We start from the raw sequence: 15,875 nt of genomic DNA, 5'->3' as shown, positions 1-15,875 counted from the left end.
ACTTAGCCCATAAAAAAAAATTTAAAAATTTTTTTTAACCCGAGTTAGTGAGTTATACATGTAAGGATGCGGTACGGGATTCGCCCTTAAGGATATTAATAAATGGTAGCTGGGGAGCGATAGTCGAGAGGCTTCGCCTATAGCTTACGGGCTACGCCTTTTGAAAAAAAAAATTTAAAACTTTTTTAAAACTTTTATATGGAATTAGTTAATTAAAGAGAGAATGGAAAAAAGTCAAAAAAAAAAGCTAAAAAAAATCAAAAACGAACCTTCTCTCTTTTCTCCTTAATGTGTCTTCTCATTTGATCTCTATCCTATATATATATATATATATATATATATATATATATATATATATAAATCTGTTATCAGACTATGACTCAATTCTAAAAAAAATATCCTTTCTTTTGTTAAGTAAAATTCCTGAGTTACCTCCTTGAATCGAGGTAAACATTTAAAAGTTACCACATGAAGGGATTTTAAATATTTCCCAAATAGTTATAAACAGATGATATCGAAGGAGTAATGCACAATCTAACAATTGATACATGGAGACAAAAAGGACAATTTTTACATTGCTATTAAACGCAATACTTGCGGTACTTGTGAGCCAGGCCTGTAATTAAAGTTCACTTATTGTTCAAAGATGCCAAGAAGTCTTGATATTCTTGTTGCTTCAAGTTGGCGAGGCCTGCATGCACGCTAGCAATTACGAGTAATATTTTACTTTCTTTCGAAACAATGATTTTAACTTTAAGAAAAATGAACCTAAATTAAAAAGTAACTCCCAGAATAGGCACCAGACATAAGTTATTTGCGGTGTGCACTTTGGTTAATTCCTACCCACTTACCCTTTCTTTCTCTTGTTTTTTTTTTATTTACCCAGAATAGGTAGTATTGATCTAAGTTTTAAAAATAGAATAGAATTCTAACTGAACTGTTAACTTTAAATAGAAAAGTGGCGCCGCATTTCATCCCCAATATGATGTCAGGTGGTGACAAATCACACACCGATAGATTGTACGTAGTCATATGAGTCATATCATTAATTGTCGACAAAATACTACCTCATTATATACATTGCATGCATGAATGAATGTCTTCCTATAAATAGAAGCATTGTCAAATGCTAGCTCTCTTCAAATCCATTGCTCCCTTCACATATCTAAACATATATGGCAAATGATCATCCAAAAATGGTTGCATCCTTCTCTTATCCTTTTGTTGCATTTGTTTTTGTTCTTTGCATGTCTATTACTAATGGTCAATATGCCAACTTTAATAAGCTGGAATTGCCCCAAGGGGTCAGCGGACCTGAATCGGCCGCATTTCGTGGAGTACTAGTTTTCTCTGAAGGTCCCTTCACGACTGTCACTGATGGTAGGATTTTGAAATGGCAAGGCCCTAATGTCGGTTTTGTGGATTTTGCATATACTTCACCCCAAAGGTCATATATGTTCCACTTCTTTTGCATACATTAAGTATCAGTAAGTTTCATGAACATTGTTATATGTAGAAGTTAACCTAAACTATTCTTGCAAAAATTTGTTCAGGACAAAACAATTTTGTGATGGCAACACAGATAGTGAAAAGGGTCCGATATGCGGTCGACCATTGGCTCTTAGCTTTCACCCTGTAACTGGACTTCTCTATATAGCCGATGCGTTTTTTGGACTTCTAGTTGTTGGCCCTCAAGGTGGGCTTGCAACTCAGCTCGTGGGCGGCTTCAAGTTTCTTACTGGACTTGACATTGACTTGTTAAGGGGCGATATATATCTTTCCGACTCTAGTTTGGTTTATGACATTAGGTAAATGGTAACAACAAGTTTAACTAGAGTCATCATATATACTCTTATTTTGTTTCCAATCAAATTAACTTGTTACATGCATAACAAAGAGGGCATTTGGCCAAGTGTTACTAGACATGACTCATTAACGAAACGAGTTTATATATATATATAGTATCTATTATGGGTTAAGAACTTCAAGTGTTATTGCAGTTTTTAAAAAAGGACTTGCTACATAAAGTAGGCTTTTTATCTTCAAAGTGTTCAATATTATTTATATATATGTAGAATGTTAATTAATTGGGGTTTTATCTCTCTTGGGGCACAGAAATGCTACACAACCGGGATTTACGCCTGACTCAACTGGGAGGTTCTTACGTTATAACCCACATAACAGACAAGTAACCACTTTGCTTAGTGGCCTATTCGGTGGGGGTGGGCCTGCGGTGAGTAAAGATGGTACATTCGTTCTTGTAGCTGAGCTTCTTCGTAAGCGGATCTCAAAGTACTGGCTCGTGGGGTCTAAAGCAAATACCGCAGAAGTTTTGCTAGATCTGGATGGGAACCCAAATAAGATAAAGCGTGCAGAAAGAAAGGGAGAGTTTTGGGTGGCAGTTTCTGTTGGAAACCAACCACGAGCACCTCTAGTCGTACCAAGGGGAATACGTATTAATTCAGACGGAGTTGTGTTGCAAACGGTGTCGTTTGCAACACAATTCTTCAACAAATCGATAAGTATAGTTCAGGAGCGAGATGGAAAACTTTATGTAGGCTCTAGGAACACCACTTCCATTGGTGTCTACTCTAATTAGACGACCATATATATATATATATATATATACAAGTTGATGCTATGTAGGTCATATATATTGTCCTACTCCTAGGAGTACTAAATCATGCTTAAAAGCAATATATATTGATAGTTCCCTTATGAACTTGAAATAACTGTATCTCAACCGTCGAATAACTTTGATTTGTAATATATATTGATGGTTTTGGGAACCCTCTTGGAGGCCGGGTAACTTGTTTTATGAAAACCATATGTGGAATATCTCCTCTGAATATAGAAGGGATGATGCTCACTCATAACTTAACGCACGTGTAGTACCTAAATCGGGAAGAAACTCACCTCATGGTCATTAGGAATCTCATCCAGAGATGATAAGGTATTTATTTCTATATATAGAAAAGTAGCCGAATTATACCCATCTTTCTGTTCCATATATCGTTCCCGTCTATCCAATATGACACACTAATTGTACGTGGCTAAACTTATACCAAATAAAGATATTGATAATGATGTGTATTGATACCTAAAACTCGAAATGATTGCATTCCGAGTATGACATCTTATAATTTATATATGGTCCAGAATTGATCAAACACAATGGGTCGGGTGTTATAGCTACGGTTGGCGGACTGAGCATGAACCTACCATTGCCAATGTTATCAGCTTTGGTAATTAGACTATTCTACTTCAAGCTAGGGGTGACCAGTCTATTAGACCAGTGAAATTTTGGGGACATGCCTCTTAAGGCCCCTTTAACTGTAGCATTGACTTTATGTATAAAGCATATACTTGACCCAAGATGTCATCACACTAAGATGTTTATGTACGAGTATATATATAGTACTAGCAGCTAGCATGGTACAACGTAATGGATGGCAACGCATATTTTCAGCGCTCTCGTATTTTTTTTTCCAGTTTTTGGCAAATTTTAGCAAACTGTTATCAAGAAGTCAGCATTTTGACTTCTAAATGACCATGGACTTTCATAGACGCATAATAAAGGATCCATGTGAATTTGTCAAATAACTTGGATAAAATAAAGCAAGCAGGTTGGAAAACTTTATGTAGGCTCTCATTTCGCCAATTGCATAACTGTTGTATTGATTGTTTCTTAAAACAGCTCATAAATATATTAAATGCTGATTTATTTATATTTACAACACGTAGGCCTACATAAAAATATAAAACATGACTATCCTGAAATAGATCAGAAGTTCAGAATCACCAAAGAAGCACTATAGTTTGGGAGGTAAAACTATAAAGCTTGCATGTAAGCCATACATGGATAACTAAGAAGATGCTAACACAAATGCATAATCTAACACACACATATATATATATATGAAGCCTGCATGTAAACCCATATTATAATTATAATATATATATGGGGGAAGAGAATATGAGGCTGTTAGGCACCCAAGTTGGGTGAAAAACCCCTCACATACCTTTTTTTAAAAGCTAAAAATCATGGGGGGCCATGTATTTATTTAAAATATTAAAATATTAGTATGTGAAGGGTTTTTCACCCAAGTTGGGTGCATAACAGCCTCATACTCACTTTTCCTTATATATATATATATATATAATATATAGGGGTGAGATAAATTGAGTCTAGCTAATTTGAGTCCAAAAAAAGTCCATGTAACTTACACATATGTAAGTTAACTCCGACCACCACCATGATCCTCTGACGACGGCGACCATCTCCGGCGAGACTTACACATGTGTAAGTACAACTTACACAAGTTTAAGATAACTTTCCAGCGAGAATCAGGCTCGTTTTCAGGTGGATACGGTACGGGCCAGAAGCCTTCATCCGTTCTAAGCTGCCCGTCAAGGAACGCATATGGGAATCGTATGAAATTGATGGCCGGCGATCCAAGAGATGGTGACGGTTTGCTACGGTACGGGCGAAGCCCTTGACGGTAGTAGAGAAGATAATAATAATAATAATAATAATAATAATAATAATAATAATAATAATAATAATAATAATATTATTATTATTATTATATAAAAACATCACTTATATTAGAAATTTATAGAGTTTACAAGAAATTAGTGGAAAGCCAAGATACGGGCGCGCACTCCTCTAGCTATAGCAAAACTAACTCTACTAAATATATGAGTGGCAACACGCGCACCAATATCTTGAGTCATGGAGAACTTTTGAACTCGCTTTAGTAGAGTCACTACATCCTTTTCAAGTTCTCCAAATGATAAAAATGAGAAGGGTAAAAACCCATATCCAAATAATAATTATATTATTATCATTATTATTATTATTTGTTATAAAATCGATCAAAATATTTTATCCACCTTTTATTCCATGTGGAAAAAAGAAAGATTGACATCTCTTAAAGTTAAAACTCAACTTTATTAGTAAAGTTGATGATATCTTTACCATTGAATTAAAATCAAAAGTTAAAATTAAATAATCAAATTTGAATCTTGACCTTTGATTTTAATCCAAAAATCAAAATGTGTTCAACTTTACTTATAAAATTAAAAACGCCTTTAGAGAAAGGATCTCTATCAAAAATAAAAACTCTTTTTGCTATAATTGTTGTTTATACTAATGCTCAACAGTCAACACAAATGATGTGACGCATAAATATTTAGATGATGTACATTTTTAGACCCTAATGAAATTGATCATGCCTTGCAAAAATCTGGGCCGGCGACTCCCTTTATTGCCAAAATTGTTTGAATGCAATCTCATGTGGGCTCAATCTTCTACTGGGCTAAGCAGCAATCTTTTGTGGTGTTTATTTCAATCCCAATGTTTTATCGTGTCAAAATGTCCGGGTGAAAAAAAATATTACTGTATTTCTTTTGTTAAGTAGAATTCCCAAGTTACCTCTTTGAATTTAAGTAAACATTTAAAAGTCGCCGCATTGAGGAATTTTATATATTTCCGAAATAGTTATAAACTGATGGCATCAAAGGAGTACTGCACAATCTAACAGTTGATACATGCAGACAAAGAGGAGAATTTTTACATTGCTATAAAACACACTTGCAGAACTTGGGCCTGTCGATGATCAACCAAAGTTCACAGAGTGTTCCAAATTGCCAATAAGCCTTCACATTTTTCTTGCTTCATATTAGAGAAGCCTGCGTTATATCATGGCAGCAATTCATTATACAAGTAATGACTGCATCCACTTCAATAGATCCTAATTCCTAGCTAGAAAAGTTTATATATTACCATTTCCACCAATCGCCCTTAACACATCGCCATTGCGTAAGCCCACTTTCTCCAGCCTAGCACGCTGAATTCCATCACCCCTTTCCGTGTTTAGCTTCTCCATCTTTGTACGTAACTCTGTTGCAAGTTTTTGCAACTCTGCAGGAAGTAATAGCATACTTGGAAAATTTATTCATAATCTTGGCAATGTTTTGTATTATCATACCAGTATCTTCATATATAAACATAAAGACATCGTAATACCTTCAAATGCATCATTCTCATGCATTTGTTCAGACAGTCTCGTTAATTCATTCACGGACGCTGCTTCTTGGTTACTGATAACAGATTGTCTCTCCAATGCTTGGATCTCTGTTTTCAATTCAGCAGACTCCTGTTCAGCCTGTGTACAAAACCAAAAAAAAAAAGCAGCCACAATAATGATTTAATAAACCATCGATAACTGATTGCAGATTTTCCAATATTTGCATTACCGATAAAAGTTTTGTCTTCAAGGAAGCAAGTTCTACATCAAGATCAGAGTTACCAAAATCCACATCCATTATACCACTGCCAGATGCTTCATCCTAAAGATTAATCAGATACTGAAGTTTGTAAATACACACACACACATATATATTTATATATATATATGAAGAACTGGAATATTCAAGTTTACAACATCAACTAAAAATAAACACATCACACAGTGAAAAGCCATCTGCTTACTATTTACTACCCTATATCTTATCCAGTTCTGAATTATTGTGTAGGGGAATCTACGAGTGATAACCGAGTCTCTATGTTGGCTTAACAGTATGTTCACTGCTGCAGAGTATATTAAGAGGCTTATTTACAGGGACATGCATGGGAAAGACCAGGGTTATAAAAATCAGCCGGATCAGCCGAGAAATCAGGATCGACCCCGTAACAAGTCAAGTCAGGCTGGATCAGAATAAAAATTCGCTCAGCCTCGGGTTAACTTTGGTGACCCTCGGCCGAATCTGGTCAAAAATAAGTTCAACTCTGTTCACTTTTTTTTATATAAACCTCAAAAAGATCCTAAATTGATTTAAATTACAATTTCATAAATTACTATTTTCTTATATATAAAAGAAGCCAATCCGATTTCTCCCTAATCCTGAGATTTCAAAAGATCTTGAACCCCCCCCCCCCCCCCTTGCCGATCCGATCCCAAGTCACTACTCACAAGTTCCCCTAGGGAAGACAATAGCAGAAGTCACATATTATCACCTATAACTTTGCAAAATTATCATCTGAAGATATTGGCCTTTTAGGGTATTACTACTTAGATTCTGTATCTCAATTCTTTGAGTTTAGTTGCATTCTATCTCGTTATTAAATTAAAGAATTAGCTAAATTTGGTACTGTGTCGATGTTTTTTTCACCCAAAGCATATTTGGAGAAGACAACGTGTGATCCAAAACTGGTATGCCCATTAATCACTTGTAAATACTTCTCTTATCGCCATAGCAACTAACTATACAATTTCCTGAGCCCTTTACACATAAAATGACCACAAGTAAACACAGCATAGTAATTATTAGAGTTATATGTAAGAGGACTTACGTCTTTGGGAAGCAAAAATCCATCTGGAAGCGCAAAAATATGAAGGAAACAAAACTTCTCCCACATAGAGAACCGCTTGTCCAGGGCAGATTGAATTGTATTTCTGATGTAATCCAAACCCTATACAATAATTGCAATGAAAAACAAAACTTTAAAACATAAAAAGAATTTAATCGTGTAAAACACAACTAGAAAGTTAAATTCATTCACAGCAGCAGTTTACTCGATTTGATACAAGAAGTAAAAAACAGATATAGATGGTAGACCTTGGTTAAATCTTCAGATCTTTCGGAACTATCAATCTTGAGTTGGGTTGATGCCTCCCTAATAGAACATCATAAATGTTTGCACATTGAATAGAAATGTTACAACAAATGAAGACTTAAGATAGAGACAAACTGATGAAGATAATCGAAGGCACTTTCAACTAATTGATCGACAATGTTCAAGGAGCTGTTGATGAACAGCTGAGGGTTCAGATCCAGTGAATCAAAAGTTGCTTCACCCTCACTGACATCCATCTTTAATCTCTTATCACCTTCTTTGGATCTGAAAACAAATTATTCGTTATATAATTCAGAATTTCTAGCTTGGTACAATCCAAAACTTTTGAAGTTTTATCTGCCATATAGAACGAAACGAAGTTTTGAAGGGTGCAAAAGTTAACAAATTTGGGTCATGTACTTGTATCTACTGTGGACCTGTGGTGTTTTGATCTGCGTTTTGAACTATCTACTTGATAACTAAGGTTTGAACTGGTAATAATTATTTTTAAGGAGTGTTTGACATTGCAATGTGAAAGTGATTATGGTATTAGAATACTCAAAATCAATAAGCTAGAAGTTAAAGTGTTCATTGTGTCAAATTCTGATTAATAAGTAATTACATTTAAATTGATCACTAATATAATATCAAATAATCAGAATCCATTTCGTCACAGCTACTCACTCATGGGCTGATTATTTGAAACTTACATGATCAAAAAATAGTTTCATCATATGCAAAGTCATAAAACTGATGGCCTGCAAATCGCTTACAAAATGCAATACCAAGCACCGCCTTATCTTTCCATAGACACTTCAGTAAAGACCACCAACAAAAAGAGATCATTGCACACATAAGAAAGATTGAAACATTTTTATTCCCGAAAAGTATGTTGAAGAAATAGACTACTCTCACAAACAAAGTTCCAAATTATTATCTAAACGAGAAGTAATCACAACTAAGTCATATCGACCAAATGTGTTATTTACTTGTTTACTAGGCTACTTTCTATAATGTCCAAAAATAAATATCAAATAAAAGAAATAATTGCCACGAAAGATAACCAAAGATCATAATTTTGATAATGTAGCATACCAAAAATCTTCTTGTACTCATAAAATACATGGAAGTTATTACGATTAAAAAGAAAGAACTATATTAGGATTCCTAAACTTGTCAAAGCCTGAATTTTAACAGGTAAACTTATCAAAAACTAAAGTTTCACTCCTTTAAATGAAGAAAAGTTTTGTATGCTGACACAATGTCAAATTTTAGTTCTTTGGTTACCTTACTACTATATATTTTCACAACATAAACTAAAGGTACAGTCACTCAGTGCCACATCACTTCACCTCCTGGACACCACCAGTGTGATACTCTATGCATACCCTTTGATCTAATAGCTAGTATATAACTTTACAATAAGTATTGTTAAAAAATCATCATAAATACAGAAACAGACCAAACAGTAATTAGATTATAAAGATAAAAATTAACAACCCTAAAGCAGATCGAAAATTACAAATATGATAGATTAAATCGAGAAATTGAACTTACAGATCGAGAAACAATGTTTTTGGATTCGTGAGAATCATGGAGAAAGAGCGGGATGTAAATAATCAAGAGCCGATTTTGATTTCGATTTCCCGCCGGGTAATTTCTTCTTATTTTGCCTAAGTCATCTAAAGGGTGTTTGGGCCATGGCCCATAGATGAGAAAATTGTTTCATATGAAAATTATAAATTTTTGAAAGTTCAAAGAAAAATGAAACAAGCAAATTGATTAATTTATCCTTTAATAAATTAAATCATCTGACAATTTTTAATATTGTATACAAGGAAACATGTCGTTAATCCAAATTACCGCTAAAAAAAGGGTAAAGGATATATTTATTGTATAACATTTAGAACAAATTATATAGATCAATGAGTATATATGTGTAGTAATATGTTGGATATTCAAATGAAAACCAAGATCATATGATTATGTATATCGATAGTTATAAGTATAAAATGTCCGATATTCAATCATAAATATTGTTTTGAACGATTAGTAGCTAATCACAAATAAATATCCACCCACCTTTTATAGATTTAAGCTTCTTGAAATTATAATACTAAACAAATTCAAAATATAATGGTTCGCAAAAATAACCGTCACGGTCAAAGTAAAAAGCCACAAAATATGGCACCCACGTACGTACTCATTTCGCACTAACTGTAATAGCAGTTCCTTTTTCTTTTTTGAACTATCAACCGTTTTTTGTCACTAAAAATCTATTTATAACACCACAAGAACTCTCACTTGTAAACTTAATAATCCCGAAATTTTTATCTTCACAAACAAACCAAAAAAAAAATGGCAAGAACAAGCAACATGTTAACCATACTACTAAATGTGTTAACCTTACTCTTAGGCATCCTTCTTCTCACGGGTGCGATATGGACCTCTGTCCATCCGGGTGGTGCAACCTTATGCGAAAAAACATTCGCCAAACCATACTTGTTTACTGGAATATTTCTCGTTGTTCTTGCGGTTATTGGGATAGTTGGTTCGTGTTATAAGATTAACTCTCTACTTTACATTTATTCTGGGGTGTTGTTTGTTATGATTGTTGGGTTGCTTGCTTTCGCGATCTTTGCTTTGGTGGTTACCAATAAGGGAATTGGTAAGGTTGTGGCGAACCAAGGTTTTAAGGATTATCGGTTTGGTGATTACTCCAAGTGGTTGCAAAAGCATGTTGTGAATGAGCAGAATTGGGACAAGATTCAAAGTTGTTTGATTGATTCGCGTGTTTGTTTGTCTATTGCTTCAGCGAAAAACCTTAAGGAGTTTTATCGTACTCATTTGACCCCGTTAGAGGTAAAACTTTGTCACATTTCTCTTATTCTTATATACTTATTACTTGTACATTTTTTTGTAGAAAATTTATTTGTGATTTTTATTTTGTGGGCAGTCTGGATGTTGCAAACCGCCTGGAAACTGCGGCTACTTGTTTGTGAATACGACTTATTGGGTGCCACCAAAGTCGGGTGAAATTGCAGATGAACCAGATTGCAAGAGTTGGAGCAACGATCAGAAACAGCTATGCTATGACTGCGGGTCTTGTAAGGTCGGAGTGTTGAATAACCTGAGGCATTTGTGGAGGGGATTTGCGGTTATGAACTTCAGCATTCTTGTGTTTGTTGTTGTTATCTACTCGATCAGTTGCTGTGCTATCCGAAACAATCATCAAGAGCCACAACCTTGTCACATCTAAAAGAGTTGCGACTAGTCTCTTTGTGGTTGTAACTATCGTATTAGGTTCATTACTTTTGGCATGCTTTGTTTGTGTTTGAATACTAGATCTGGTCCTTCTGTTGGTTGGTTTATGTTCAGACTAATGTAGTTGTTTCATTTCTTTGTTTTGGTTGTTACTTGTTAGGGGTTGTTTTTTTCCTAATGACTTTGGTATTTCTTAGTATTCTAATCAAAGTGATCTAGTCTGTGTCTTAAAAGTGATATCTTGCCGTTCATTGATTTTGCTTGAGAATTGAGACTTGTTTGTTTTACTCGTCTCTACTTTATGTAAAATTCAGTTGAACCATAGAACCAGAACCACAAACCATTCGCCTGGGACTGATTCAAAGAATATGCCAAGCATTTGTTTTTGATTGATTTTGACCTTGTATAAGTATGGTTTGTGTGCTTGTAACTTGTTTGGACTTTGCTTGCTCATAATGCCAAAAGGGTAGTTCGGAATTCTGATATAGGCTTGGCAATCTCAATTCTCAATCACCCAATCTCAAGGTGTTACTACTTGTTCTTTGGCATTTTGGTTTTTCAACATCTCTACTTTATTGTAGGGCCGGATAGGTTGACATGAAGCTTTGGAACCATTGAACTGGATCCAGACAAACCATTAGCTTCGTTTTGGAACAACGGTGCCTAAAATCCGGATTGTTCAAAGAATACGCAAACTGTTTGATTCGGTTTATGCATGAAATGATATTTTAAAACAAGGATAATCCCATACTACAAACATTTATGATGTTTGTTTGTAAACTTGATGAGTTCACCACTGTCTGGTACAACGCACGGTAAAGGTGGCTTTCAATTCATGGTGGCTCCAACTGACCTATATATGTTACTACTTACACTGTTACGCGATAATGAGCCGGTAGATGGAGAAAAACAATTACCAATAAGTATTTATCTATGGACCACACATTAGCCGTTATAAACATAGTTTGAAGATACAGCTAAAAAGAATTAATCAGAAAGCAACTTGGCTGAGCTTGTAGTACCAAAACTTCTAACAGCAGGAATGACTCGAGATGGTGATATAACTCGGGAAAATGATACATTATATGAATCAGTTCCTAACCGGCTTTGTAACCATCCTTTGCCTCCAGAGAACCCGTCAGCAACAATCCAGCAGTTTGAAAACCCGAGCTCAGTTAAAAATCTAGCAACTATCTTGGCTGAATCAGCATACCTGATATATTAAAAACACATAACTGCATTAGAGGCGTTAACATTGTATATGTTACTGTAATAATGGCAGATTTCAGGAAACTAACGAGTCCAGGATCACAATCTTGGAGCCTTTGTTGATTTTCTTAAGATAAGATATCTTTGTTGCTGCAAGTTCAGCTTCTAACTTCTTTGTGTTTCTAACAAGACCTTTCAATTTGCTTGGTAGCTCTTCCAATCTGAATATTTGAATGATTTCATGAGTCAAAGATAATTGACAGTATGCTGTTGTTATAGAAAATTGCTACTTACGGGATGGCAATTATTTTGTTCTTGGCGCTTGAGGGAAGGCGTGGAACACCAGATTTGTCCTTCTCGTTTTCAGATCTGATATCGATCAAAGTGTAGTTGTTTGAAGATACAAGATCAAGAACTTGGGGAGCAGTGAGATCACCTACGTATTCCCAAATAAAAATGGCATCATATATGCAGAAAACATCAAATCACTGGCTGTCGTTCATAAATCAGGTAGACAATGGATCACCTATCCACCCCTTATTGGCCCAACACTGAAAGGTTTCGCGCCCAACATAAGAGAAGGTAAATTGTGCAACATTGCGCTTAAATGGACATGGGACCAGGATTTGGACAGGTAGCAAATTGGACACATGAGAGAGTTGTGTACCAGGTTTGGTCAAAATTTCGTGAACTAACACTTTTTTTTTCTCCATTATGGCGTTATTTAATAAAAAGAACTAGCGTATTAAACATAGCAATCATATGAAATGAGTATCTAAGTTTTTATCAAACCCAACAGAATATATGATTATAAAAACTATATCATATCAAATGTAACTCAAACTTTTGAATGAAGGGGTTTTGAAAGTTGTTTATGCACTAAATATACACTTTGGATGAGTTTCAACATGGGTTAACCCATGTGACATGTTCTCTTTCACAGCTAGCTTTCTACTTATTTGACCATATATAATTTAAATCACCTGATTTAAAAGTAAACACAAAATTGCCACCTCTAATTGTGCTAAAAGATGCAGAAGATTTAAATGGTTGTGACTTCTAAACCAATCCAAGTTATGAGACCCACAACTAGCCATTAAAAACATATAGACATCGTGCAAGACCAAGCCCATTGTTGCAGTCAAAGTTCTATCATTTTTGGCTCAATCTTTATTAGGTCTTTCCATATTAGCGAGAATTCCTCAATCAGGGCTTATCTTAAACATGGTATGTCCAAGAATATCAAACATGATCTTAGATTTTGAAAATCTTCCTGCTAAAACGGCACACACACACACACACAATATGTGACTAAAACAAGCATCTAGCTGCTTCAATGCTATATCAGTTTAGATCTTGTATCAAATGCAATTCATTCTCTAAACTAAAGGTATTCAAAGATGAAGCAAAGTATACCTTTGTACCCACGAAAGTTGAAAGAGATAGCAGAGAAGACAGGTGGAAGCAGAAAATAAGCTAGCACTAAAGTTCCTCCAGTAACAGCAATGGTGGTTGGGTCTGCTGACGAGATACTCTGGACCGTTGATGATGCAATTGGCTGTGCATCTTGGATCACTTTCCCAGTCTGCCCTGCTGCATCAGCCACTGTCTGCAAAACAAAAAAGAAAAACAGATTAGAAGGTGTATTATTCCAATTCAGGCAGCGCTTCCCGAGCAGCAACCTATGTAAAATTATCAGAAACTCTTACAAATCAGTAATATCAATAATTAAGCGTTGTTTCATCAAAAGACAAATAGGATTCGAGTAGAGTACCTTAGCAGCAGAGTAAACAGGTTCAGTATCAAACCCGGAGCTCTGAATTGCTTCTTGAGCTTTCTTTGTAGCCTCTGAAATCACTGGAGTAGCGATCTTTACTGCCTCTCCGCCGGCCTGCTTTAGGACCGGCATTGCTGCGTCCATTGCCGGTTTTAAGAATTCGGCTACAGATGTTATTACTTTCCCTGTTACCTCAAAAACATCAGAACTCACCTTTTGCACCTGGTCTATTTTTTCTTCCACCTAAATACATCCACCAAATATAAAAAATTTAATATATAAATTAAATCCACCAAAAGTAATCGATCGAAAACAACTTCTACAATTCATGGGCACCTTTGCTTAATTTTGAGTCCTTGCTCCTTATTAGGATATGTGCTTACTCTTTTACCAATAATCCACGTACAAATAATGAACATAGAGCTTGTCTGTTTTCTTACTCATCAAGTGTTGTCTGGATAAAATGTATGTCTCTCTCTCTATATATATAGGGTAGAGATCCAGAGAGAAGGTTCTTAAAGAGAGAAGGGAGAGAAGGTCCGTTTTTTTTTTTTTTTAGCTTGTTTTTTTTGGTATTTTTTCATTTTTTCACCTTTTTCATTCTTTTTTTAATTACCTCAATCCATAAAAAAATTTAAAAAAATTAAAAAAAATTTCTAACCCGAGTTAGTGAGTTATATATGTAAGAGTTCGGTACGGGCTTCTCCCTTAAGGATATTAATAAGGGGTAGATGGTGGGGAGATAGGTCATAATGGGTGATAGGTCATAGGGGGTGATTGGTGATGGGGTGACTTACCTAACGGGCTTCACCCTTAACTATCATGGCTCCGTCATAGTCTGAGAGGCTTCGCCTATTGCTTACGGGCTACGCCCTTTGAAAAAGAAATATTTTTAAAAAATTTTTATATGAAATTGATTAATTAAAGAGAGAATGAAAAAAGTAAAAAGTAAGTAAGTAACTACTCAGTGCCGCCTTCCACGAGTTTTGAGCCCCAATACCTCGACGGTGTATAGGGGAGGTTAAGATGTAGGCAGACCTTACCTCTACCTAAGTAGAGAGGCTGCTTCCATTTTCTACCTAAATGGTAGAAAAGGTCCTCCAACCTTTGCATGGGATGAGGATCGAACCCATGACCTCTGTCTCCAGAGGCAAGGGTGTTTACCACTGATCCAACCATGCTGCTTAGAGAATGAAAAAAGTGAAAAAAGGAAAAAAGTTCAAAAAAAGAAGTTAAAAAAAATAAAAAACGAACTTTCTCTCCCTTCTCTCCTTAAGGTACCTTCTCATTTGATCTCTATCCTATATATATATAGTCTATGTATATATATATAGTCTATGTAGATTAATCAATAATTGTTGTTTGTTTCACAAAAAGCAGCATTCTTTACAGGTTAAGACCAAAACAAACACTACTTTACTCTTACATATACCTTATTTATAAGTTCTAAACAGAGGAAATTATTACAAGAATTTCACATAAATTTTCATTACACTTGGATTACACGAATAATTCGATTAATTTGGGTTCTCAAAGCTACTAGCATTTGTATTCTAAGGGACTAACTATACCACAAAAATATATGTTATTATTATTATTATAGAATTATATATAAATAGATAAATAGTGAAAGAATAGTGAAATATAGTACTTGAGTAATGGATGAAACGATGTCGTCTTTGGAGACTGTGAATGCATTGGCTTCAAGTGGAGTAGTGAAAAGAGCTAATAAGGAAATTGCAGTGGATGTGGACAGGGAGAGTGTACATAATTCGGGCCGGGTTTGGGTCTTGAAAGGGATAAGGGTGGTTTTGGGTGAGGATGATGAAGGAGGTGGAGAATGGTGATGGTGGTGGTTGAGTGTAGCGGTGGTTGTAGCTCGGAGGGCCATCACCACTGACCACCACGGTGATCAACTACAAATGGAAATGGTTGGCTGGGAAGATGGGTGTGAGAGAAGACTTCAAGTACAGCAATATTGTTTAAGAGATATATAAACGAATA

At 35.3% G+C, this 15,875-nt stretch overlaps 4 protein-coding genes across 4 annotated transcripts; 2 read left to right on the top strand and 2 right to left on the bottom strand.

Moving 5' to 3' along the window:
- The first annotated feature begins 1,175 nt into the window (after positions 1-1,175).
- On the top strand, positions 1,176-2,599 carry LOC122588266 (protein STRICTOSIDINE SYNTHASE-LIKE 11-like). Its single transcript, XM_043760383.1, has 3 exons — positions 1,176-1,447; positions 1,554-1,808; positions 2,116-2,599. The coding sequence occupies exons 1-3, from the start codon at positions 1,176-1,178 to the stop codon at positions 2,597-2,599; spliced, it is 1,011 nt and encodes a 336-aa protein (XP_043616318.1).
- Positions 2,600-5,474: 2,875 nt separating this feature from the next.
- On the bottom strand, positions 5,475-9,368 carry LOC122589926 (protein MIS12 homolog). The gene is made up of 8 exons (XM_043762258.1): positions 9,179-9,368; positions 7,757-7,906; positions 7,624-7,681; positions 7,358-7,477; positions 6,262-6,354; positions 6,032-6,170; positions 5,789-5,926; positions 5,475-5,694 (listed from the first exon to the last, which is right to left on the bottom strand). The coding sequence occupies exons 1-8, from the start codon at positions 9,214-9,216 to the stop codon at positions 5,633-5,635; spliced, it is 798 nt and encodes a 265-aa protein (XP_043618193.1). The 5' UTR covers positions 9,217-9,368; the 3' UTR covers positions 5,475-5,632.
- A 584-nt stretch (positions 9,369-9,952) lies between these two features.
- Positions 9,953-11,041, top strand: LOC122590260 (tetraspanin-8-like). Its single transcript, XM_043762590.1, has 2 exons — positions 9,953-10,483; positions 10,578-11,041. Exons 1-2 carry the CDS (start codon positions 9,980-9,982, stop codon positions 10,878-10,880), a joined length of 807 nt encoding a protein of 268 aa, XP_043618525.1. The 5' UTR covers positions 9,953-9,979; the 3' UTR covers positions 10,881-11,041.
- Positions 11,042-11,785: 744 nt separating this feature from the next.
- LOC122587345 (calcium sensing receptor, chloroplastic) lies at positions 11,786-15,852 on the bottom strand. Its single transcript, XM_043759483.1, has 6 exons — positions 15,523-15,852; positions 13,869-14,114; positions 13,511-13,703; positions 12,389-12,530; positions 12,184-12,315; positions 11,786-12,098 (listed from the first exon to the last, which is right to left on the bottom strand). Exons 1-6 carry the CDS (start codon positions 15,760-15,762, stop codon positions 11,873-11,875), a joined length of 1,179 nt encoding a protein of 392 aa, XP_043615418.1. The 5' UTR covers positions 15,763-15,852; the 3' UTR covers positions 11,786-11,872.
- Between the last annotated feature and the right edge of the window lie 23 nt (positions 15,853-15,875).

The sequence above is a fragment of the Erigeron canadensis genome, chromosome 2 (assembly GCF_010389155.1).
Source record: "Erigeron canadensis isolate Cc75 chromosome 2, C_canadensis_v1, whole genome shotgun sequence".
NCBI lineage: Eukaryota > Viridiplantae > Streptophyta > Magnoliopsida > Asterales > Asteraceae > Erigeron > Erigeron canadensis.
This window is presented reverse-complemented; position numbering and strand designations above follow the sequence as displayed.